The sequence below is a fragment of the Aotus nancymaae genome, unplaced genomic scaffold, assembly GCF_030222135.1.
Source record: "Aotus nancymaae isolate 86718 unplaced genomic scaffold, 86718_ANA_hifiasm-v0.15.2.pri h1tg000076l, whole genome shotgun sequence".
Classification (NCBI taxonomy): Eukaryota; Metazoa; Chordata; class Mammalia; order Primates; family Aotidae; genus Aotus; species Aotus nancymaae.
This window is the reverse complement of record NW_026988491.1, coordinates 17,159,802-17,185,460: the sequence shown is the minus strand read 5'-3', so window position 1 is coordinate 17,185,460 and position 25,659 is coordinate 17,159,802. Positions and strand designations below refer to the sequence as shown.

Below are 25,659 nucleotides of genomic sequence, written 5' to 3'. Positions count from 1 at the left end.
CCAGGCATGTAAGGGACTTCAAATCAGACAGGGCCCTGCCCTCAGGGAGCCCACAGTCCACTGGGATGGGGTGGGAGTCGGGGAAACACGCAGGAGGCACTCAGCTAAGTGGGACAAAGACCACTCCACAGTGGGACAATAGGGTGGGGAGGAGAGGCGCCGCGAGGGAGGAGGCTCCGGGCCGGTCGTGCTGAGGCCGCAGCATTTGACCTGGGACGTGAGCAGTCAGCACGGGCCGGCCCGACAGGGCTGCCCAGGGAACTGCAGGTTCAAAGGCCCGGGGAAGGGCCGCACTGAGCAGCTGCAGGCACAGGCCAGGCGGGGCGGCCCCCGCGGGCTCCGAGGCCTCTTATTCTCGCTCCCATCTGGGGGGGCGCCATCTTGCTTCCTTTACGGCGGCAAAGGAGGCCCTGAAGGCCAGCGTCCCGCGCGGGGCCGCGCACCGGCGGGAGGGCTCAGAGCGCCGAGGGCCGCGGCCCCGGCAGAAGCGGGCGGAGCGACCCGGTCCCCGCCCCCGTGCCCGCCCCCCGCGCGCGCCTGGCCCCTCGGCCCCGCCCCTGCTCCGGGGTGACGCTGGCCGGGGCGCGACGGTCTCGGCGGCGGCGGCGTAGCGAGCGCAGCGCGGGGCCACCATGGGGGCCCAGCTGAGCACGGTAGGTGGGGAGGGGGCGCCGGGGCCGCGGGGCGTCGCGAGGGACAGGGACCCAGCGGCGAGAGGGGCGGGCCGGCCTGCGGGAGGGGGCGCGGGACCCCGGCCGCACCAGCCCCACCCCACCCGGCCGCACCCACTCCTCCGCCCGCCGGACCCGCCGCGCCCTACCCCTCCCCACCCCGCCCCACCCCTCCCCGGCCCGGGCTAGCAGTGATGACCGCGACTCACGCCCCGGCCGTCTGTGGCGGGGACCCAGTCCTCCTGCCCGGGGGGGCGCGCCAGAGCCCAGCACCTGGGAGCCCCCGGGCCCTGCCCTGGCCGCCGCGGAGCCTTGGCTGCAGGAGGGACCCGTAGTTGTGAGCGTGTGCGCGGCTGAGTGTGAGTGTGAGCGAGCGTGTGAGTGACTGTGGCTTCAGAGTGAGTGTGAGTCCACACGACTGTGAGAGTGGCAGTGTGAGTGTGATGGTGGGTGTGAAAGGCGGGCATGGAAGCGTGTGATGGTGTGTAAGCGTGTAGGAGTATGTGAATGGGCAATGTGACTGGGTCAGAGGGTTTTGCACGTTTTAGCAACAAGGAACAGAAACCCCGTGACACTGGGGCGTCCTCCCAATGCGCAGTGGGCCAGGCTCCCACTCACCCTGCAAGCTTTGCTGGGGACCTCACACTTTGTGGTGTCAGCGCTGTTCGCCCCATTTCCCAGATGGGTATTTGCAAGTTAGGCTTGGCCACTGTCGGACAGCGCCCCTGCCCTAGGGCGCCAGCTCCGTGGGGTTTCAAAGTCCACTCTGCTGCTGTCACTTCTGGTCTGGCCTAGAGACACTTTCCCTTCCCGCCAGGCCACCTCTCTCCAGTTTCTCAAAAGTGGACCCTTATGGGGGTGGAGACTTGTGTTTGTGTGGTCACATGGAGGCTGCAGCTGCAGAGGGCAGCTCCCTGGTCAACTGTGACCTGATGGGCATGGGGAGGCTGGCACAGGAGGAATCAGCCCAGCACTCCTCCACCTCCATACCTGGCATCTGCCACTTGGAGGGCACCTGGGTCCTCCCTCAGGCCATGGAGGCTCCTCCTTGGGGAGCCAGGCAAAAGGCCTCTTGGCTTTGGCTGTTGTTCAGTAATGTGTGGCCCAACCCAGAACTCGAGGATGTTCAGACCCCAGGTGAACCTGTGGGCACCACGCTAGCCTCCATGCAGCACCCTGCCTATTTTTCCCCAGAAAGCACCTGCCTCCTTTTTTGTTGAAATGTCCTGTGTTGCTAGAGCCTCCCCTGGTCTCCACCCCGCCCTTCCCTGCTGTTTTTGGTGGTGCTCCTAACCTCCCAGCTGGGGCTTGGATTTATGGCCACCGTGTGCTCAGCACCTGGCTGCTCCATACATTTCTTTTAGTTTTTTTCTTTTTGAGACAGGATCTCTCACCCAGACTGTAGTGCACTGGCTCGATCATAGCTCACTGCAGTCTCAACCTCTTGGGTACAGTAAGTGATCCTTCTACCTCAGCCTCCTGAGTAGCTGGGACTGTAGGCATGCACCAACATCTCCAACTGATTTTTTTTTTTTTTTTTTTTTTTTGAGACAGAGTCTTACTCTGTCACCCAGATTGGAGTGCAGTGGCGTGATCTCAGCTCACCACAACCTCCACTTCCTGGGCTTAGGCGATTCTCCTGCCTCAGCCTCCCAAGTAGCTGGGATTAATATGCACACACCACCACACCCAGCTGCTGATTTTTGTACTTGTAGTAGACACAGGGCTTCGCCATGTTTGCCAGTCTGGTCTGGAACTCCTGACCTCAGGTGATCCACCTGCCTCAGCCTCCCAAAGTGCTGGGAGTGAGCCACCATGCCTGGCCTAATTTTGGGGATTTTTAATAGCGACAAGGTCTCACCATGTTGCCCAGGCTCCTCGAAAACTCCTGAGCTCAAGTGATCCTCCCGCCTTGGCCCCTCAAAGTGCTGGGATTAGAGGTGTGAACCACTGTGCCTGGCCTCATTCCATACATTTCTGTTGAATGGCCGAGCCGTCCCCTGTGAGGGGCAGAGCCCTGTCTGGGAGTCAGGAGACCTTCACCAACCCCCCCATCCCCATCTCTCCAAGGGTGGGTGGGGATTCCTTTTGTGGGTGCTGCTGGGATCCCTGCTTGGCCCAGAATGTCCCCAGCACACTCTGAGCCAGGCCTCCTGGCTCAAGGGCTCCCTACAGTCTGCAGGAGGCTGGCTGGGGGCCTGGTGCACTAGGTGTCTTATCTGGGACGTGCAGGCCCTGTGGGAGGCCTCTCCCAACACTTTGGGGGATCCAGGCCTGGGTTTGGCCCTGGACTCTGACAGCCACACTGGGAGAACGCTGGGGCTTGGCCTGCCATCCTGGACTGTGGTTCCCCTGCCTCCCTGCCCTGCCGTGAGTGCTCAGCGACCCTGATGGACTGACAGGTAGAGTCTGCTGGGCTTTCCTACTGTCCCTGGCAGCCCCACGCTTAGTTGGCGGCCCAGATCCCAGCTCTGTGTCCAACTGCTCCTCCTCCTGTGTTCCCTTCCCTCACAGTTTCCAGCCCAGCCAGACCCCCCACTGCAGGACTTCCTGCACTCCTGCCTACTTCCTCCCACTTAGAACAGGACTAGGAGGGAGGTGCTGCTCAGATTCTGGTGGGACTGCTGGCGGGCAGACGGGGGACAGGTAAGCAAGTCACCTGACTGGCTTGTCTAAGCTCCAGAGCAGGGAGCTGGCACCTGGGGAGAACTGGGCCTGCCAGGTTGGGGGTCCTGGCAGCTCTCTCTGCCCACCCCAAACCTGGCCAGGGCAGAGTGGAGGCCAGGGTCCCAGTGGGGAATTCCAGAGGTGGACAGCTGAGCAGGGCATTCTAAGAGCAGGGAGCAGAGCTATGCAGTCCCTCAGCTATGGTGGGTGAGGTGGGGGCTCCTTAAAACTCTGGCACCCTGTGTCCCTCTTCTGCTCTATGTTATTAGAGGCAAGGAGAGCTGGGATGGTGGATTCCCTAGTGGGGCAGAGCATGGCTTATGGGCATTAGGTGAGGGCCTGGGAGGCAGCCGTCCCCTGGGCCCCCAGGGTGGCTGGAGTGAGGTGATATCTGTGTGTGTGTGTGTGTCAGTGTGCACACAGCACAGCTGAGGAGGCACAGGGCGGGACCTTGGGCTCAGCCATCTGCCTCCTGTTTACTTGGCCCACTGCTGGTGGAGGTGGGGGTGGTGCCGGTGATGGGGGTTGGGGCAGAGCCCATTCCAACCCATGCTGGTGGGAAGAGAGTACATCCCACTGTGTGAGTCTGGCAGGGCCTGTAGCTTTCTGGAGGTGAACCCTTTGCCCCTCCGCTGCTCCTGGCTGTGGGGCACCTTCTCTGCTGGCATCTGTCTCCCCCATTGGCTTGAACTCGGGTTGGGCCTCCTGGCTTCTGTCCCCTGCATTGGGCATGGGACCTGCCACCTGAGTGCCCACTGGGGTTTGTGGACTAAATGATTGATAGATGATGATGGTCTGCCCTTCGCTGCCTCCCCAGATAAGAGCTTTTACCTATAAAAAGCCCACCCCTGGAACTGAAGCATTTACTGGACAAAGTAAAGTCCGATGTTTATTTGCTTATGCATTGCCACACTGTGTTACAATTTGCTTCATTTCCTTACTATTTGATACATAGTGTGCATTTCTCTGTTACTGTAACTATTGTGAATGACAAATTTTTATCTTACTGTGCAATCAAAATGATATGGATATGAATGAACTTAAGAGGCCGGGCCTGAACTGGGAGGTGATTGCTCAGGCCTGGCGCTCAGCCACACTCAGCCAAGCGACCTGTACCTCTCAACTTTTGCCCCGTCTATTAACTATATGCTATGTCATTAAGTGCTTTTAAATCTAAAACAAACAAGCAAACAGCCCACCCCATCACGAGGTCAGGAGTTCAAGGCCAGTCTGGCCAAGATGGTGAAACCCTGTCTCTACTAAAAATACAAAAATTAGCCAGGTGTGGTGGCAGCGGGGGGCGCCTGTAATCCCAGCTACTTGGGAGGCTGAGGCAGAGAATTACTTGAACCTGGGAGGTGGAGGTTGCAATGAGCCGATATCACGCCACTGCACTCCAGCCACAGCAACAGAGCAAGACTCATGTAAAATAAATAAATAAATAAAAATAAATCAGGAGATTGTGACCATCCTGGCCAACATGGTGAAACCCCATCTCTACTAAAAATACAAAAAGTTAGCTGGGCATGGTGGCGCATGCCTGTGATCCCAGCTACTTGGGAGGCTGGGGCAGGAGAATCACTTGAACCCAGGAGGCGGAGGTTGAGGTGAGCTGAGATCATGCCACTGTACTCCAGTCTGGCAACAGAGCAAGACTCCGTCTCAAAAAAAAAAAAAAAAAAAAAGCCCATCCCCTGTCTTTAGTGGCCAGGAGGTGTCCCCAGGCTCAGGTCTGTCCCCTGAGGCTTGGTTTCCTCACCTGAAGTGGGAGGAGTCAGGAACAGGCTTGAGGACTGAAGGAGGTGACAGGAGCCTGGCTCCGGGCAGCCCCCGTTGTTGGGAGCAGACACTGGAAGGAAGGCCCCTGACACTCATCCGCAGCCCACAGCGAGCTGGGCCTTCTGAGCAGTGCCTGACTCCCAGCTCAGCCCCGGGCGTTGGCGTGTTCTCTCCCGGTGCAGGACAGGCCTGGAAACAGCCTACAGCCGGATCCTAAGCCCACCTCGGAGGCCTGTGCTCTTGGAGGGCAAGCGGGGTTTTCTGACAAACAGGATAGGCTGTGCCCCGCCCTCACCCAGGAGTCTGGGCTCTTGTCTTGGTTCTGGAAACTTCTAAACAAAATAAAAAGACGGGGAGGGCAGGAGTCTGTTGTCCCGTCACGAATTCATTCCATGAATACTTCTTGAGTGCTTTCTGCGTGGAGTGTTGGGGATACAGTGGTGACGACAGATCCCAGGGTCTACTCCAGGGCCACCTCTGGATATTCATGGGGAGCTGGCGCCTGGGGTTGGAGGAAGGTCTGTGCAAGGGCCAAGGCCCACATTTGGGGACTTGATGTCGGGGCCACTAACACATAGATGTCTTTTTCTGGGCCCAGCACTCCCCCAGGCTCACGTCCGTGGGTTTAGGTTAAAAATCAGAAACTAAAGCCCAGTCTCCACGCTGGGGCTCCCTGAGCTGCGTTTGTCCCCTCATTTGTCACATGGGGAATGTGGTTGTTCCTACCTTGCGCCACTGTGGGAGGTCCAGGGAGGAAACAGGGAAGGTGCCTGGCAGCCTGTGAAGCCAGCTGCCCTCCAAGGGGCCTTGAGCTGGGCTGTGCACTGACACAGCTGTGCTGGGAAGACAGAACTCCAGGGAGCCCCAAGCACAGCTCCAGCTCCTCATGTCATTCAAGTTCGTTTCCAGGGCTCCCAACAATGGTCATTTCCTGCAAATGTAACTTGAGCCAACTTTTCCCCTAGACTCTGTTCCCTGTGGTTTCTGTGACAGAGGGAGGAGTCGATAGCACAGGAATCATCGGAATGGCCCTCACCCCAGGGAGAGTCCAGAGGGGACCAGGGGCTGTGAAAAGTCTACCAAAGGGCTTGGTTAGCTAGGGAGGGGCTCATTCAGGAAGATTTGATGTTTGAGCTGGGCTCTGATGGATGAATAGGAGTTTGCTGGTTGGATGAATGCAGTGGAAGGGCATTTAGGGCTGAGAAGAGAGAGAGGCAAACACCTAAAGCAAGGTGAGCTTGATGTTGAGAGAGCAGAGAGCTGGGAGGAGGCGAGTCCAGAGTTGGGGCCATAGAGAGGGTGCCTTCAGGTAGGCAGTGGGGAGCTATAGTGGGTATTTGAGGAGGGGGTAGAGCCACCTGTTGGTTTGGGGCCCCTGGCGCTGGAGGCAGGTGCTCATGCCTCACTTTGGGAGGTAGGATATTAGACTTGGGCTGTGGGCTCTGTGACTGGAGCACAGAGAGGGCACCTGCCCTGGGAAGAGCAGGGCTTTGGGCTAGACAGGCCTGGAGTCCAATCCTGGCCCACCCCATGTGGCTGCATGACCTTGGCAAATCACTTAATCTATCTGAGGGACAGATAACAGTGTCATGTGCTGAGCGGTGCTTGGAGGGTCGGCTTTGGTGTAACTCGGGGCAGGTCACTCCCCTTTCCTGGCCTTGGTTTCATGTGTGCTGCTGCTGATCACTCGCAGCCTAGGGTTGAGGTGGGGAATGTCCTGGGAAACCCACGGCCCCTACTCGGAGCAGTGCCAGCTCAAGGGCTTTGGTCGCTGTGTGCCTCCTTCCTCCCACCCTCTTCATCCTCCAGGTGGACCCAGGGAGGTGGAGCGACTCTCTTGCCGTCCTGAGCTGGGACTCAAACCCTGGTCTCTAACCCAAGTCCATGGCTGCCAGCCAGGGCCTTAAAGGAGGCCCGGGATGGGTGACACACCTGGGCCATGCTGATTAAATGGGTGGTGGCCAGAGACCCGAGCTGGGTGGCCCTGGGCATGGGTGGGGGTGGGCTAGGCACCCACAGCCCTTCCTTTAGACCTATGGGCCAAATACCAAGGGCCCCATGGAGGGTGACCTCAGCTGCACCCAGCGTGGAGGCCCTGCCTGGGAGAGAGGCATTTTGTTTTGCGCCCAACAAAGGGCCTGTAACTGTAGCCGGGCAGCTTGGAGCTGCTGGGCCGGTTTGGGGGCAGGGGCCAGGCCTGGCGTGAGGTTGTAGCACGCCTGTCCTTCCTTCACTTGGCTATTCCACCTCTCAGGTGTTAGAGGCCCCATGAGGGTGGCAGGGAAAGCTCCTGAGTGTGAGCCAGCACTTCCCAGGTTATAAGCCCCTACATGACGTGGGTGCCCCCTCATCTCATCTCACAGCTCCTGAGAGAGACATGGGCCAGGCAGTGGCCCTTGCCTTCTACAAACAGGACACAGGATTCCTCCAGAGCACCCTCCCAGAATTGTTGGAGAGTAGGGAGTCCTGGTAGGGTTCCAGAAGGGGAGGGGCAATGGGGCTAGGCCTTGAGAGGTAAGGAGCATCTTACCTGTCCCCGGATGGAGCAGGGGCACTTGTAGTCTGTGTTCTGCAGGATACACTACCTCAAGAGGCCCATAGCAGATCCCACAAAGGAAGCAGAGCAACCTGCACGCATGCAAGGAACTTGTTTCTGAGCTTCCTGGCAGTCAAGGTGAAAAGGGAACTTGTAGGGTAATGATAGGTGCACATTGACCGAGATAACTGTAGTTGGGGAGGTATACCTTGATGTTGAGAGGGTGTGTAAACAAGCCGTGCAAAGCTCTCCTGAGAGCCTGTGTTTTCTGTGAACTTTGGGTTCTCAGCCTCTCTGGTTGAACTACCAGTATGGGCTTCACACACTTTTTATTTTGAAATAATTTCAAAGTTACTGTAAAAGAGCTTTTATGGGCTGGACACGGTGGTTTAACACCTGTAATTCTAGCACTTGGAAGACTGAGGCTGGCCGATCACTTGAGCTCAGGAGTCTGAGACTAGCCTGGGCAACATGGTGAAATCGCGTCTGTACACAAAATACAAAACAATTAGCAAGGCCTGGTGGCACGTGCCTGTAGCCCCAGTTACTTCGGGGAGTGAGGTCGGAGGATTGCTTGAGTACAAGAGGTCAAGGCTACAGTGAGCCGAGATGACGCCACTGCAGTGCAGCCTGGGTGACAAAGCGAGACCCTGACAAAAAAAAAAAACAAAGCTCTTATGTGCGCTTTACCCAGATGTACCTAAGGTTATCATTCGCTACGTTTGCTTTATTTCTCTCTATACAGCATGTATCTAACATATATTAGATATGCTAGATTCTACATGTGTGCATATACATTCAGTGGATGCTTGAATGACACGGGGGCTAGGGGCTGATCTGTGCAGTTGAAAAGGCTGGCACGGAGGCTTTTGCGGGTAATCCCAGCACTGTGGGAGGCCAAGGTGGGCGGATCACTTGAGGTCAGGAGTTCGTGACCAGCCTGGCCAATGTGGTGAAATCCTGGATCTACTAAAAATACAAAAATTGGCCAGGCAAGGTGGCTCACGCCAGCACTGCAGGAGGCTGAGGTGAGCAGATCACCTGAGGTCAGAAGTTCGAGACCAGCCTGGCTAACGTGGTCAAACCCCATCTCTACTAATCAAAAATTAGCTGGGCGTGGCAGCAGGTGCCTGTAATCCCAGCTACTCCAGAGGCTGAGGCAGGAGAATTGATTGAGCCCAGGAGGCGGGGTTGCAGTGAACTGAATTCTTGCCATTGCACTCCAGCCTGGGCGACAGAGCCAGACTCTGTCTCAAAAAGAACAATACACAAAAATTGGCCGTGTGTGGTGATGCGCGCCTCTAATCTCAGCTACTTGAGAGGTAGAGGCAGGAGAATCACCTGAGCCCGGTAGGTGAAGGTTGCAGTGAGCCAAGATCACGCCACTGCTCTGCACTCCATCCAGGGCTAGACCTGTCAAAAAAAAAATCCATATATAACTTCTGATATCCCCAAAACTTTACTGCTAATATACTATTGACTAGAAGCCTCACCAATAACATGTTTGTATATTGTATGTATTGTGTGTACATATGTATATATATTATTTTTTTCTTTTTTTTTTGAGACGGAGTCTCGCTCTGTTGCCTAGGCTGGAGTGCAATGGCGTAATCTCGGCTCACCGCAACCTCTGCCTTCTGGGTTGAAGCAATTCTCCTGCCTCAGCCCCCGCAAGTAGCTGGGATTACAGACATGTGCCACCACACCCAGCTAATTTTTGGAGTTTTAGTGGAGACCGGGTTTCACCATGTTGGCCAGGCTGGCCAGATTTCATCATTTGTCTCATTATTGTCCTTTGTAACAATTTTTTCCTGGCCTGGTGCTAATCACTGGGAGTGATCACTCCATGTGCTGGAGTTAGTCATTCTGTCTCTTTGGCCTCTGTACTAGTTTACCAGGGCTGCCATAACAAATTTTCCGCACCCCGGGCAGCCGAAGGCAACAGAACCTTATTTTCTTACAGTTCTGGAGGCCAGAAGTCTGAGATCCAGTTGTCAGCAGGGCAGGGCTTTGCTCCTTCTGCGCTGTAGGGGAGGATCCTTCTCCTTCAGCTCCTAGAGGCTGTTATCTCCCAGGCAGGAGTGAAGTGGTGTGATCTCGACTCACTGCAACCTCTGCCTCCCAAGTCCAAGTGATTCTCATGCCTCAGCCTCCTTGGTAGCTGAGATTACAGGCGCCTACCACCACGCCTGGCTATTTTTTGTATTTGTATTTATTTATTTATTTTTTGATGTGGAGTCTCACTCTGTCACCCAGGCTGGAGTGCAGTGGTGTAATCTCTGCTCACTGCAACATCCACCTCGCAGGTTCAAGCGATTCTCCTGTCTCAGCCTTCTGAGTAGCTGGGATTATGGGCACCTGCCACCACGCCAAGCCAATTTTTTTTATTTTTAGTAGAGACAGGGTTTCTCCATGTTGGTCAGGTTGGTCTCGATCTCCTGACCTCAGGTGATCTACCCACCTCAGCCTTCTAAAGTACTGAGATTACAGACGTGAGCCACCACCCCTGCCCCCCCCACCCTTTTTTTTTTTTGAGATGAGTCTTGCTCTGTCGCCTAGGATAGAGTGCAGTGGTGTGATCTCAGCTCACTGCAACCTCTGCCTCCCAGGTTCAGGCGATTCTCCTGCTCCAGCCTCCCAAATAACTGGGATTACAGGCACCCACCACCACACCCGGCTAATTTTTGTATTTTTGGTAGAGACAGGGTTTCACCTTGTTGGCCAGGCTGATCTTGAACTCCTGACCTCAAGTGATCCGGCTACCTTGGCCTCCCAAAGTGCTGGGATTACAGGTGTGATCTACCATGCCTGGCCCTTTTTCTTTTTTTGGATATGGAGTCTTGCTCTGTCACCCAGGCTGGAGTGCATTGGTGCCATCTTGGCTCACTGCAACCTCCTTCCCCCAGATTCAAGTGATTTTCCTGCCTCAGCCACCTGAGTAGCTGGGATTACAGGCATGAGCCATTGCACTCAGCCAGGGATTCGCGTTTTCTAACCAACTTTTAGGGTTTTTTTTTTTTAAATAGAGACAGAGTTTCACCATGTTGCCCAGGCTGGTCTCAAACTCCCGGGCTTAAGCAGTTCTCCTGCCTCTGCCACTCGAGTAGCTGGCACCGTGTGTGAGTGCCACAACAACTGGCTAACTTTTTTTTTTTTTTTGAGACGGAGTTTCGCTCATTACCCAGGCTGGAGTGCAATGGCGCGATCTCGGCTCACCGCAACCTCCGCCTCCTGGGTTCAGGCAATTCTCCTGCCTCAGCCTCCTGAGTAGCTGGGATTACAGGCACGTGTCACCGTGCCCAGCTAATTTTTTGTATTTTTAGTAGATACAGGGTTTCACCATGTTGACCAGGATGGTCTTGACCTCGTGATTCACCCGCCTCGGCCTCCCAAAGCGCTGGGATTACAAGCGTGAGCCACCGCGCCGGCCTTACTTTTTATATTTTTTCTAGAGATGGAGTTTCACCATGTTGCCCAGGCTGGTCTTGAACTCCTGGGCTCATGCTGTTTGCCTGCCTTGGCCTCTCAGAGTATTGGGATTACAGGTGTGAGCCGCTATGCTCGGCCCCCGTTTTAGGGCCTTTGTGAGGCTGAGATGTGGGGGGGTAGGGACTGGGAAGGAACAGCCCCTCAGGGCCATGTGGCAGGGTCAGGTGGGCCTGAGGTTTCCCAGCGTGGTTTGAGGGGTGGGTGGATTCCAGGTCGGCTTCCCACCTGCCAGCTGTGTGACTGGGTGAGTCACTTTGTCTTTCTGGGCCGATTCCTCATCTGAAGTGGTGGTCAGTGCCTACCTCATGGGTTGCTTCGAGGGCCGTGCCTGTGTGGTGGTGGCATCCCTGAGGCTGCTGGCCTTGGTGATCTGAGTAGTAGAGTCAGCTCTGGGGGCCTTGCAGATCACCTGGTCCAGTCTGGTTGAGAGGGGAAGGGACTTTCTCTGGGTCACACTGCCAGTGAGCTTCCCAGCGCCTGGCTCAGTGCTTCGCTCCCCCTTACACCTGATGGCACAACCCCAGGGCTCGGGGACACTCATGGATGTCATTTGTGGGAAGTGGCTCAGTTTACCCAATTCCACTGGCTTGTTCTAGTTTGCTCTGTGGGAGACCAAAGAGGAGAGCTTCGGTCCCAATGGCCCCAAGGGACTGAATTTTTCTCTTTTGGAGATGGAGTTTTGCTCTTGTTGCCCAGGCTGGAGTGCGGTGGTGTGATCTTGGTTCATCACAACCTCCACCTCCTGGGTTCAAGTGATTCTCGTGCCTCAGCCTCCCGAGTAGCTGGGATTACAGGCATGTGCCACCCGCCCCCCCAGCTAATTTTGTATTTTTAGTAGAGATGGGGTTTCTCCATGTTAGCCAGGCTGGTCTTGAACTCCTGACCTCAGGTGATCCACCTGCCTCTGCCTCCCAAAGTGCTGAGATTACAGGTATAAGCCATTGCGCCCGGCAGGACTGGATTTAAAGGTACCATAGAGCCATTTGGTCAGCGTAGACCTTTCAGATAGATTCTGAGTTGGGGTTATTATTTGTCTGTTTGTCTAAATCGAGCTAGAACTTGACATCACTTAATAAGACCAGGGAAGTTGACTAAAGGAAGGAAGAGACAGATGGAGCACAAATATTTTATGCTCAAGGTTAATTTTACTGGCCAGGCGCGGTGGCTCACGCCTGTAATCCCAGCACTTTGGGAGGCCGAGGTGGGTGGATTACCTGAGGTCAGGAGTTCAAGAGCAGCCCGACCAACATGGAGAAACCCCGACTCTACTAAAAATACAAAATTAGCCAGGTGTGATGGCATATGCCTGTAATCCCAACTACTCGGGAGACTGAGGCAGGAGAATCACTTGAAACCGGGAGGCAGAGTTTGCAGCAAGCCAAGATTGTGCCATTGCACTCTAGCCTGGGCAACGAGTGAAACTCCGTCCAGCCGGGCCTGGTGGCTCACACTTGTTATCCTAGCACTCTGGGAGGCCAAAGCGGGTGGATCATCCGAGGTCAGGAGTTCAAGACCAGCCTGGCCAACATAGTGAAACGCTGTCTCTAAAAAAAAAAAATTAAAAAAAAAAAGAAACTCCATCTCAAACAAACAAACAAAAAAGATTAGTTTTACACTGAGCTTCCTAGTAGCCAAAGTGAAAAAGAATATGTGCTTTGATACTTAGCATTTTTTGGTCCCTGCTCCTCCGAGGAAATGGAACTTTTTCTCACGGTACTGAGCCTAGAAGCCTGGGTAATGCTCAGTGACAGGTGTCAGGAGTCTGGTCTTTATAACTTCTCCTCGTGGGCACCAAAATGGATGATGAAGTTCTCTGGATGAGGGTGGTGGGGAGAGGGTGCTCCTGGCAGAGGGGCCACTTGAGCGGCAGCCTGGCAGTGTGTCTGAGCCGGTGTGTGCAGGCGAAAGACCGGCTCCTGCGCTGACCCCTCGGCTGCCTGTCATTTCAGTTGGGCCATGTGGTGCTCTCTCCAGTCTGGTTCCTGTACAGTCTGTTCATGAAGCTGTTCCAGCGCTCCACGCCGGCCATCACTCTCGAGAGTCCGGACATCAAGTACCCACTGCGGCTCATCGACCGGGAGGTGAGTGCCGCATCCTCGTCAGCATCACAGCATTGCTCTGGCGTCTACTCTGCACTGGGGGCATGGTCCCACTCTGAAGTAGATACTGTTGTCCGCCCATTTTACAGATGGAGAAAGCAAGGTGATGTCCCTTGCTAAGGCCACCAGGAAGTGGCAGAGGGATTTAAACCCCAGTCTCTCTATCCGCAGAGCCTGTTCTCTGAACCACACTCACTGCCTCATGGAAGGTCAGAGTGGGAGGAACCCTCAGAACATTTAGGACCAGTCCCCTCTTTATTGGGTAGGAAAGCAAGGGGTGAGAGATTTGAAGATAAGGCCTCCTCCCTCCTCCCCTCCCCCAGTGTCATTCCCCACAGCCTGGTACTGCTGGGCCTGGATGCCTTTCACATCTGTGCGGGTTCCCTGGGTGCTGTCAGCTGTTTGGGATTCCTCTGCCCTGTTTGATCCTTCCCTCCCCTCCCCCTCCCCCTCCCTTCCCCCTCCCTTCCCCTTCTCTTCCCTCCCCTCTCCTTTTTCCTTTCCTTTGCTTTTCCATTTTTCCTTTCCTTTCTTTCTTTTCTTTCCTTCTCTCTTTCCTTCTTTCATTCATTCTTTTATTTATTTATTTTTTTGAGACATCGTCTTGCTCTGTCCTCCAGGCTGGAGTGCAGTGGTGTGATCTCTGCTCACTGCACCCTCTGCCTTCCAGGCTCAAGCGATTCTCCTACCTCAGCCTCCTGAGTAGCTGGGATTACAGGCGTGTGCCGGCATGCACAGCTAATTTTTGTATTTTTTGTGGAGGTGGGGTTTCATCCTGTTGCCCAGGCTGGTCTCGAACTCCTGGGCTCTAGTGATCCCTGCACCTCCACTTCCCAAAGTGTTGGGATTACAGGTGTGAGCCATGGTGCTCGGCATGACTCCTTTTTTTCAAATCTCTCATTATGATTTAAAACCATTCTCTCCCTCCTTTGCCTTGCTGCTCAGTAAAGACTGCTTCCCCCGTCACTTGCCCTCTTCAGAGCCCCTCCTTTGCTCTAATTCTGGCCACCCTTAGCAGGCAAAGGAGGGGTGTGGCAGGGAAAACTGAATCACAGCAGAGAAAGTCATCTGCCACAGCCTCAGGCTTCACAGGAATCTCAGGCCTCCATGGCACGGAGCTTGCCACTTCCTGTAACTGTTGGGGCAAGTTTCTGTAATTGTCCCAGCAGTTCATAGAGAAGTTGACAAGCAGAGAGAAGCAAAAAAATACAAAATGAAAAGTAAATTACTGGCCAGGCACGGTGGCTCACGCCTGTAATCCCAGCACTTTGGGTGGCCAAAGCGGGTAGATCACCTGAGGTCAAGAGTTTGAGACCAGCCTGGCCAAGATGGTGAAACCCCGTCTCTACTAAAAATATGAAAATTAGCCAGGCATGGTGGCAGGTGCCTATAATCCCAGCTACTTGGGAGGCTGAGGCAGAAGAATTGCTTGAACGTGGCAGGCAGAGGTTGCAGTGAGCCAAGATCTCGCCATTGCACTCCAGCCTGGGAGACAGAGCAAGACTCAGTCTCAAAAAAAAAAAAAAAATCAGGTTATCAAAAAAAGAAACTGAGTGTGCGCACACCCACCCCTCCACACATCACTGTGTATGAACATGATACCTAGACGGTGTCTGGCAGGCTCAGGCTGAGCTGTGACCTGGGCCATTTGTATGGGGCCCTGGGATGCGGCAGTGGGGCGGGGGTGGAGGTCATACTTTGCAGAGTTTTTGTTGTGAGCACATATAAATCACACATTATTTCTGGAATTAAGAAACAACAGTAGGGCCGGGCGTAGAGGCTCACACCTGTAATCCCAGCACTTTGGGAGGCCGAGGCGGGTGACCTCACTTGAGGTCAGGAGTTCGAAACCAGCCTGACCAACATGGAGAAACCCCATCTCTACTGAAAATACAAAATTAGCTGGTTGTGGTAGTGCATGCCTGTAATCCCAGCTACTTGGGAGGCTGAGGCAGGAGAATCACTTGAACTCTGGCTACTTTTGGTATTTTAGTAGAGATGAGATTTCACCATCTTGGCCAGGCTGATCTCGAACTCCTGACCTCGTGATCCACCCGCTTTGGCCTCCTAAAGTGCTGGGATTACAGGCGTGAGCCACGACACCCAGCCAATAACCTGATTTTTAGCCAGCCAGACAACGGGCATCCTTTTAGTATTTCATCCTGGGGATATTATACAAGGGACCCTCCAGGCCCCTTTGATGGAGTGTGTGGCAGATGTCCTAGGATTGCAGCTTTGTCCCATGTTGTGCCCGTGGTGGCTTTGCGGGGCCTGCGGTGGGCTGCTCTGGGTGCCCTGTGCTGTGCCCCCCAGCTGCCCTGCTGGAGGCTGGCCAGCACCATTATTTCCATCTCTTGTCCTCACTTCTGTTCTTCCTCCAAATATTTTCTGGCATGTGGGTGTCTGACCTTGACCGTTAGGACCAATTGCTAGTCCTGGAATCCGCTTCCAGGAGTCCTTGGGGCTCCGTTTGCCCCTAGTGCAGAGGCTTCCGGTGGAGTCAGCTTTGAGGCCTGGGCTGCTGGGCAGAGGTTGGTGGGCCTCCTGCATGCCTGATCCTGAGTGGCGTCTGCACCGTCTTTCCTGTGATTTGCCTCTGCTCGCACGCGCAAGGACAGGTCTCTCCTTGAGGTGGCGGCCCTGTGCTGGAACACTGCTGAGGTCAGGGAGTTTGTTCTCATACTGAGCTGAGATGGGCATCTGTGATGTTCTGCCCCATTGGAGAGGTCTGTTGTCCCCCTCTAAGTGTTGACACCGTCTGTGTGTGGACTTGCCATGTTTGGATGTAAGACACGCTCAGTAGCACCCAACTTCTGCGTGGCTCCTCCACTGTCCCTCTCCTGGCCGTGCGGTACCGGAGACCCCACAGGGAGTGCACCCTTAGGGCACTGGGATTGGTTCCAGCTCTCACTGGAACTTGTTACGTGATTGTCCCTGGCCTCAGTGTAAGACCCACTTAATAAGACCTCACGGGCTTTAGTCTAGCCACCTCCATCTCCTCTGCCACTGTCCCAGCCACTGACCGTGCTCTGGATGCTCACCCTGTGCAGAGTGGAAGCCTGGCTTTGGGCTCTTGGAGCTCCTGGGCAGGGAAGGCTCGAACTTCCTGCCCTGTGAAGCCACTTCAGTCCTGGCTGCCCCATTTCCCAAGGGGCTCTCAGTTGCAGTGGCCTCTGCAGCCCCTCTCTTGGGGTGCAGGCCTGGGCATGTGCAGCCTTGTCTAGCTCTGCTCCAGTTTGCACCTCCAGCCACCGAGTGTTTCCTGCTATTCCAGGCCACTGCTTGAGCTGATGGCAGAGGTAGATTCCTCTCTCCCTGTCCTGGAAGTTTTTTGGGCTGTCTGGCGTCCTCCCTTGGGGAGCCTGGGTTCATTCCCTACTCTGGCCACCTTACATGTGGCCCCTCTGGGCCAGCAGGACAGACATACCCAGCATGCACCTGACCTCAGCACCTCACATGCAATGTGCGGGTGTGTGCATGGCACGTGGCATCAGTGTCACTTCTTACAAGAACACTCAGGGGCACTGGGAAAGGGTGGGGACCCTGAGGAGGAGTGGGATGGGGGCTCTGAGGCCTGGGAGCCCCTCTGCCCTGGGGGCCGTCCAGCAGCTTCAGGCCTCCCTACAGATCATCAGCCATGACACCCGGCGCTTCCGCTTCGCCCTGCCGTCGCCGCAGCACATCCTGGGCCTCCCTGTCGGTGAGTTCTGCCCCTGCCGGGCCCACGCAGAGCCTGGCAGGCAGCTGGGGCACTAGATCAGAGAGAGGGAAGCTTTACATTTCCACCAGGGAGAGCAGGGAAGGCTTCGGGAGGAGGTGACAGCTGCCCTGGGCCTTTGAGGACGAGTCTATCAAATGAGAATAGGAAGGCCCAGGGTCCCTGGCAGCAGCACAGCAAGAGTGAAGGCGTGGAGGCCAGAAGCTGGGATGTGAGGGGAGTCCCTAGGAGGGGTGGTGGGAGGGACCGTGGGAACTGAGGCCCTGCCAGGCTTTGAATGCCGGGCGGGGTGCAGGGGAGTGGGTTGACAAGACCCAGGGGTCACCCGCAGGGATGATCTCTGACCTGGAGTGACTCCGTCCTGTCCTGCAGGCCAGCACATCTACCTCTCGGCTCGAATTGACGGAAACCTGGTCATCCGGCCCTACACACCCGTCTCCAGCGATGATGACAAGGGCTTCGTGGACCTGGTCATCAAGGTGAAGTCTCTGGGTCATGACTGTGGAGGGGTGGGTGGGTGGCCATGGCAACAGCCCACATCCCACGTGGACCCTCTGGACAGGGAAGGCCCCCACTCCTGCCCTGTGCAGCCCAGCCTAGGTCATGGCCACCCCACTTCCCCAGGGGCTTGCAGGTGTGGTGGCTTCTAGAGCCCTCTCGGGCCCCCGTCCCCCCACAGCCTGGTTTCTAAAGGCCCAGTGCTCCCTGTGCTGGTTTCTAAGTAAATAACAAGTCATGGTTTACCAACAAAAGTCATGGCCTTGGCAGAGATCAGGGCCAGGGTTCAGGCCAAGTGCCTTTAGACTAGGGCAGGTGCCTGCAGCAGAGGTGCCAGGAAGGAAGGCCGGCTGGTGGTGCAGACGCTCCTGCTGCGAGGTGTGATGGCACAGCCCCACCCCTGCACTCACGCTGGGAGCTGGGTCCCGAGCGCGAGGTAAGGCAGCCACTCCACCGTGGTCAGCGGCTGGGCTCCATGACACTCAGGCCCCGTTCTTACTTGTTTCCTTGAGAAATGTTCCCCAGGCCTGCTAGGGCAGCATGTGACAGGCTCATGGGATGTTGTCTTGGAGCTGGGGTGCTGGGCTTGCTGGGGTCCATCACGGGGTTGGAGGTGGGGGTTCACAGGAGAAGATGTAGCCATTAGGGGCCGCAGCCCAGAGCCTAAAACACAAGCCGAGTGAAAGTCAGAGGTAGCACGGCAACCCCAGCAGGGACATTTTTTATGCAAATTAGAAATACAAGATTTCAGCCAGGCTCAGTGGCTTACACCTGTAATTCCAGAAATTTGGGAGGCTGAGGCAGGCAGATCACCTGAGGTCAGGAGTTCAAGACCAGCCTGGCCAAAGTGGTGAAATCCCATCTCTACTAAAAATATTAAAAAATTAGCTGGCCATGGTGTCACACAGCTATAATCCCAGCTACTTGGGAGGCTGAGGCAGGAGAATTGCTTGAACCTGGGAGGCAGAGGTTGCAGTGAGCCAAGATTACACCACTGCACTCCAGCCTGGGCAATAGAACGGGACTCAGTGAAAAAAAGAAAAAAAAGTGCACAAGCTTTCCTGCAGAACAGCAGGTGAGAAGCAGCCTAGACCAGTGGCTGTGGGGCCCCACAGCCTCCCTAGCCCAGCACCCTCAGGTACCCCTAGAGCCCCCTTGCTGGGCCGCAGCTGAGGCCATGAGTCTTGCCAGGTCTGGGGGCAGGCACTGGATCTCAAGGAGGGGAGGGGCACTGGGTCTGCCTGGCCTGGACTCCTTCCTTGCTGGGGCGTCCAGGCCTGGCCTCAGGAACCTGTCTAACTAGAGGACACTGAGCACATGGTCATGGGGAAGCCGGTGCTCCCTGCAGGGGACAGGTAGCTGTGACTGAGCTTCCAGGGCCACCAGGGAGATGGGTGGGTTGGCTGGTGAGAGCAGCTCCCTAGCAGGCGACAGTGACGGTGAGATCTGGGGCTGAGCAGGCGCTGAGCAGGTGACGAAGGAAGAAAAGGAGCTTCAGGTGCAAAGGCCCTGAGGTCAGCAGCAGGCTCGAGGATTGACGTGGCTGGAGGGTGGGGGCAAGGGGTGGGAGAGCTCAGTGGGGCCACACAGGGCCTTGGAGGCCCCAGTAAGGTTTGGAGCTTTGTCTAGAAGCACAGAGGTGGTAATGAGGGCTCACACATCTGTTCACGTTGAAGTCTCTCGGGCCAGATGTGGAGAAGCTATTGGGAGGATTCAAGTTGGGGATGAAAAACTCACAGGTGACCAGGCCCCTGCTAGCTTGGAGACCTTGCTGGCTCCCTTGGTCCTTGGTAAAGATCAGAGTCCTGGCCTGGCACCCTGGGCCCAGGACAGTGGGCTCTGCCTTCCTCTCCCTGGCCCTCCTCTCCCCTCTGCCTCCAAGCCCCGTAGCCACCCTTTGTGCGGAGGCTACAACAGGCTCGCCTCTCCGAGGCCCTGTACACACACTGTCCCTCCCCCAGCCGCCTTTCCCTTCTGCACCCATCAGACTCCCTGGCCAGGGTGCGCCACTCCTCCTCTGTCTCCCCATCTCTTTGCGCGTGGGTCGGATCGAGGCATTTCTCTTTTCCAAGACAGTAATCCCAGAGAGTGCAGGGCAGGAGGCAGTTCCAAAGTGAACAAGGTTTTTACGGCAGCACAAAACGGAAGGGACTGAATGGCCCCCAGGTGGAGTGTGACTGAGTGGGCCTCCCAGAGCCTTGACTTTGCTGGCACATGTCATTGTCTCCCATTCGGAGGGGCCCCAGAGACAGCTGGTGAAATGTGAGCGCATCCAGCAGTTGGTTGGCCTTGTACACCAGGTTGGCGCCTTGTTTTCCCCGGGGATGTCTGGTGGAGGCTGCCTCCTGGAAGGACGGGTGAAGGATGGGTGCAGGACAGGTATGATTCGGCAGCTGGGTGGATGGGGCCACTCAGGAGAAGGCCCCGCGTGAGCCTGAGAAGAGCCGAAGAGGCACTTCCGCCGTGGGCAAGCCCAGGAGCCGGGACTGAGGGTGGTGGGGGTGTCTTGCAGGTTTACTTCAAGGACACTCATCCCAAGTTTCCCGCCGGAGGGAAGATGTCTCAGTACCTGGAGAGCATGCAGATTGGAGACACCATTGAGTTCCGGGGCCCCAGCGGGCTGCTGGTCTACCAGGGCAAAGGTGATTCGGGTCGGAATCCCCTGATTACAGAGCAGGCTCCGAGAACTGGAGAGCTTGGGGGTGCTGGGTGCAGGCCCCTGGCTCTGTGTGGATGGGTGACTCTCATTGGGCCAACTGTCCGTCTCTGGGACCTGAGTCTCCCTGGCTGTAGAGGGGATAAGTTGTTGGCACAGGGGTTGTGGATGGGCGGCTCCTGGGGGCCACAGCTCACTGGCTGCCAGGCTTTGTTTGGTTTTCTCAGCATCTGAAACAAGCAAGCAAGTGGGTGGAGCTGGCCTCCGGGTCCCCAGCCTCTCCGCTACTCCTGCACCGTCCTCACGGCTAGAGTACAATGGCAGCCACCTCCATCCACCTCGGTCCTCAAAGTGTGGGGGCAGGTTCTGTAGCCTCTCCACCCGCCATGCATGGCACGCTTGACAGTCGGCCTCACCCGTTCTTTCTCCCCAGGGAAGTTCGCCATCCGACCTGACAAAAAATCCAACCCCGTCATCAAGATAGTGAAGTCTGTGGGCATGATCGCAGGAGGGACAGGTGCGTGGAACCCCCCACTGAGGCGCCCGGTGGCAGATGTTATGGGTGGGGTCGGGAGTGGTCCTGGCCCCTTTCCCTCTTGTACACCTGAGTGGGGCGGTGCCTGTGAGCAGGCCTCGCTCAGCACGTGGGGGGCCCGGCCGGCTGTCTTGCAGGCATCACCCCGATGCTGCAGGTGATCCGGGCCATCATGAAGGACCCTGACGACCATACTGTATGCCACCTGCTCTTTGCCAACCAGGTCAGTGGGCCTCCCCATGATACGCAAACTCAGCTTTCCCTGAGGGGACTTTGGGCCCGTCAGGTGCTGTTGAGGGGTCTGCATGGCTCTGCTGAGATTCTGGGGATTACCGGAGTCAGAGGGGGCTCTGAACGTTCTTTTCAGCACATGGGGGGCGGGTTTTGTAGTGCAGAGCCTATGTCTGGCTGAGGGGGCTGCCTTGCGGGGAGCTGCCTGAACACCCCCTCCCCTGGTGGCTTCCTCTCAAACTCAGAACTGCCTTCACCGTGAACACAGTTTGGAACTCACCAGTGGAGTGGGAAGAACGCTGGCCTGGGCTTGGGCCAGTGTGGGCCTGGAGATGGAGGAGCCCATCTTACAAATGACCAGACCTTTGCACGAAGTCCCTGAGCTACAGAGTGTCAGGGCAGGATTTGAATGTTGGTCTCTCTGGCTCCTGATTCATATCCTTGTCCTCAAGCCCACTGCCTGCCTGCCCTGGCCTGCTGTGTGGCCTTGGACCAGCTGCTTTCCCTCTCTGGGCTTCACGCCCTCATCTGTGGAATGAGCTGATGAAGCAGGGTTGTTGCAAGGTCTTTCCAGGGTCAGTGTTTTGAGACTGATGACATGGATTTGGAGAAGAAGATACTTGCCTGAGGGCCTTGGATGTGCAGCCCTTGGCCCACCCTGCCCTGCAGCTGCAGAAAACAGCCCCAAGGCAAACCGAGATGGCCTTGCTAGGCCCAGGGGAGAAAGAGCCAGAAAGTGCAAGCTGGCTGGTGTGGAGGGATGGAGGGCAGCAGAGGCTTGGTGGTGCTGGGTCAGAGTCTGTGGAGGCCGTCAGACCATCCGTCACCTGTACCGGCCATCTTTGCACCTGGTAGCGAGGGCAGTGTGGTCGCCTCATTTTGTACCGCGGCACACAGCCTCTGAGAGGGGCTTGACTGCACGTGTCTCATAGGAAGTGCTGAAACCAGGGCATATTTTTATTTTTTAAAAACTGTATTTTAGAAAACGTTTTGTTTTACATTTTTGCCAGCCTTAGATGTCTGGCTTCACAGGACAGCCGGGTTCCTGTGTCTGCTTGTGCACCCGATCTGTGTAAGGTTGCGAGTCACACAGCTTCTCCTGAGAGCAGGAGTGAAAAATACCAACAGTGTCTCAGTATTTATTATATGAAAACCGTTTGGCCCCAGGGATTCTCTGAAGGGTCCCAGCCCCAGGGGTCCCTACGTGACACTCTGAGAACTGGGCCAGTAGGGTCCTTGCCCCTCCTTTCCTCTCCTTTCTTCCTCCATGACCTCAGTACTTTATGTTGAGCTGGGAACCCCGGAAATCCCATCCCTCTGTTCATCTGTCATGTGCGTCTCTGCAGTAGCCACCTCACAGGATGGTGGTGAGGATTAAAGCATGAGACACACTTTGGCTCAGATAGGAAGACTTAACTTTTTTTTTTTTAATTTTTATTTATTTATTTATTTATTTTTTATTTTTTTTTTTGAGACGGAGTTTCGCTCTTGTTACTCAGGCTGGAGTGCAATGGCGCGATCTCGGCTCACTGCAACCTCCGCCTCCTGGGTTCAGGCAATTCTCCTGCCTCAGCCTCCTGAGTAGCTGGGATTACAGGCACGTGCCACCATGCCCAGCTAATTTTTTTCACCATGTTGACCAGGATGGTCTCGATCTCTTGACCTCGTGATCCACCCGCCTCGGCCTCCCAAAGTGCTGGGATTACAGGCGTGAGCCACCGCGCCTGGCCCCTATTTATTTATTTTTTAAGACGGGGTTTCACATGTTGGTCAGGCTGGTCTTGAACTCCCAACCTCAGGTGATCCACCCGCCTTGGCCTCCAAAGTGCTTGGATTACAGGCGTGGGCCACTACACCCAGCCAACTTTTTTTTTTAATTGAGACTGAGTTTCACTCTTGTTGCCCAGGCTGGAGTGTAATGGCGTGATTTCTGCTCACTACAGCCTCCACCTCCCAGGTTCAAGCGATTCTTCTGCCTCAGCTTCTCCAGTAGCTGGGAGTACAGACGTGCGCCACCACGCCTGGCCTTGCCCAGCTAATTTTTTATATGTTTAGTGCAGATGGGGTTTCATAATGTTGGCCAGGCTGGTCTCAAACTCCTGACCTCCAGTGATCCGCCTGCCTCAGCCTCCCAAAGTGCTGGGATTACAGGCATGAGCCACCACGCCCTGCCTAAAAAGAAAATTACACATAGTTAACAGAAAAAAGTCAAAAGATGGACACAAAAATCCTGACACTTATTCTTTCTGAAGAGTTTCAGGTATTTTTTCTTCCATACTTTCTGCATTTTTTTTGTCCTTGAGCTTGTCTAGCCCAAAGCCTGTCCCTGTCCCTGTCCTCACCCCATTAGAGCAGGAAGGGCCCTCAGCCTCCTATCCTCAGAAACTAGAAAAACGGTTCAACACCCCGCCTTCGGAGCTGCTTGCATTTCCCCACCCTTGCGATTCCCATATTCAGGTGTCTCAGGCTACAGAGAGGGTGGGTGCTGTTCCCCAGTCCTGGGAACAGAGAAGTCACACCTCCTGGGGCTGCCTCCTGGGGAGCGTCCACCCTGCCCTCGTCCCGCCTGGGAGCTCAGTAGCAATTTGTTAGTGGGCAGCCCTTCCTGGGTGGCAGTGCTCTTTGGCCCCCAGTTTCTGTGAGTCTCATGAGGTCAGTGACGCTGCACACTGACCTGAGGAGCCCCGTCTGTCCCTGTGTGACTTGCAAACACCTGGCAACAGCCTGTGATCAGAAGGGGAACAGGTGGGGGGCGCTGAGTCAGGTGGGGGATTCAGGAGGAGATCCCTGAGAGCCCTTGCGGGGGTCCAGGATGACGTTGGACTGAGTTCTGTAGGGCTCTGTGACAGCTGGGTGAGGGTGCGGAGGGGGATGGGTGTGGGCAAGGCCCGGGAGGGCCTGGTGGGGTGGGGAGTGGTTTCTGTACTTCCTGGTTTCTGGAGGTACAAGCTGAGTGAGCTCCCAGAAGGCAAAAAGACCTGCTGGAGGGCGGAGGGTGGCACACCCAGAGCTTTTCACAGGCCTTTGCTTATTGTCTGTTAAAGCCCCTGCTGACTGCCTGGAGTTCCCGGCGCTCTTCCCGTGTCTTCCGTTTGCTGGTGCACGGCTCTGCCGCCTTTAAGTTTCCCATTTTTCCCGCTCTCAGGACATGCACCTTTCCCCACATCAGAAGCAGTCCACACACTGAGTTTGTAGCAAATGCCTTCGTCCTTTCGTCAGCAGCTGTGAGGGGCTCCGTAGGCTAGACCAGGAGAGAGGGGTGGCAGATGAGCTCTGGCTGAGTCCCCTCCTGGGCGCGATGACCAGGCGCATCTCTGGAGTGTCTCCGGGGCGGTCTCTGCCACCTGTCCCTCCTGACCGCCTGTCCCTGTCCCCTGTAGACTGAGAAGGACATCCTGCTGCGGCCTGAGCTGGAGGAACTCAGGAACGAACACTCTGCGCGCTTCAAGCTCTGGTACACGCTGGACAGAGCCCCTGAAGGTGAGCGAGGGAGGCCCCGCGCTGGGTGGGTGTGAGGTGCCAGCCTGCAGCTCATCTGTGCCCAGCCCTTTGCGGCCTTGAGGCTTTGCACGATCTGTGGCACTCACTGTGGCCCTGTGGGAGGGAGGTGGTGTGGCCCTGTCTCACAGATGAGGAACAAGGGTTCACTGATGCCACACAGCCAAAACCACCACAGCCCGGCTAGGAACCCAGGTCCTTGCCTCCAGAGGCGGAGTCCTTTCCTGGGCGCGTTGCGCTGCCCGACTAGGCAGAGAAGGCCGCGGTCCTCTCCCTGGGCTGGGCGGAGAAGGCCGGCGTCCTCTCCCTGGGCTGGGTGGAGAAGGCCGGGGTCCTCTCCCTGGGCTGGGCGGAGAAGGCCGGGGTCCTCTCCCTGGGCTGGGCTCACTTTGTGGCAAGTCTTGGGGCAGCGGTGGCGGCTGCTGCTTCCACTTCCCAGCCTGCACTCTCTCCAGCACTGCGGGGTGCACCGAGGCCATCTTCTCTCCCATCGTCAGTCCTGGGGAGTGGGCTGGGCCAATGTTGGGGTCACCCTTGTTCCACCTGGCCAGTGGCTGAGCTGCTTGCCAAGGGAGTTGTGGGGGAGCCAAGACTGTGCAGGAGGCAGTGAGTGAGGGCCACCACTTGTGGTGACGTAGCCCTCTGGGAGTTAAAGTGCCCTTCCCTTTTTGGCTTCAGATAAAGATGTAGGTATAAGGAATATCACAACTTCTTCTTTGCTCTAAGAAAAGCAAAGCTCAGGATTCTAAGGGATCATTCTGGTGATGGTTGGCTTCAGGGCTGAGAGCCTGTAGGGAGAAGCGGGGACTGCGGTAAATTGAAGTGCTTCTGCCAGGTCCAGAGGACGCAGCCCTGTCCGCTGTGGGCAGTCCCGCTGTGGGCAGTCCCGCTGTGGAGGTGCACAGCCCTGTGTGGCCAGGGCTTCTGCTTTTCAAGAGAAGCTGGGGACCTGCACCTGCATTTTCTCGGAAATTTCTAAGTGTTAGAAGCACCGTTTTTGAACACCCGCTTGAGTGCCAGCTTGGGGCCTCATGTCCCACCATCGGCCCCTGCTTTGCCTCCGGCACCTCCTGCAGCCCAATTGTTCCCCCAGGACTCATCCATGGCAGGGGGCACACACCCTCTGCTGATGAGGGAGCTCTGCCCACACCACCCTCCGCTCTTCCCACACCACCCTCCGCTCTTCCCAAAAAGGAGCACATGGGCTCGTTGGCTGGGTCACCTGGGTCCATCCCTGAAGGAGGAGCCGCCCTCCTCAAATGACCAGCTTGGATCCTAGGCC

The 25,659-nt window shown here is 56.2% G+C and overlaps 1 protein-coding gene across 3 annotated transcripts in view; it reads left to right on the top strand.

The window, feature by feature from the left end:
- The first annotated feature begins 583 nt into the window (after nucleotides 1-583).
- LOC105734198 (NADH-cytochrome b5 reductase 3) overlaps nucleotides 584-25,659 on the top strand; it is a 28,893-nt gene continuing 3,817 nt past the window's right edge. Inside the window, exons 1-8 of one of the 3 annotated variants that reach the window (XM_064368136.1) lie at nucleotides 584-653; nucleotides 13,092-13,223; nucleotides 16,869-16,941; nucleotides 17,332-17,438; nucleotides 19,970-20,099; nucleotides 20,547-20,630; nucleotides 20,786-20,871; nucleotides 24,260-24,359. In XM_064368136.1, coding sequence (XP_064224206.1) covers nucleotides 633-653; nucleotides 13,092-13,223; nucleotides 16,869-16,941; nucleotides 17,332-17,438; nucleotides 19,970-20,099; nucleotides 20,547-20,630; nucleotides 20,786-20,871; nucleotides 24,260-24,359 — 733 coding nt within the window. In that variant the 5' untranslated portion in view covers nucleotides 584-632. Of the gene's footprint in view, nucleotides 654-2,965; nucleotides 3,074-3,278; nucleotides 3,318-13,091; nucleotides 13,224-16,868; nucleotides 16,942-17,331; nucleotides 17,439-19,969; nucleotides 20,100-20,546; nucleotides 20,631-20,785; nucleotides 20,872-24,259; nucleotides 24,360-25,659 lie in introns of those variants that run through there. The other 2 variants (XM_012476959.2, XM_012476960.3) reach the window with 2 other exon arrangements.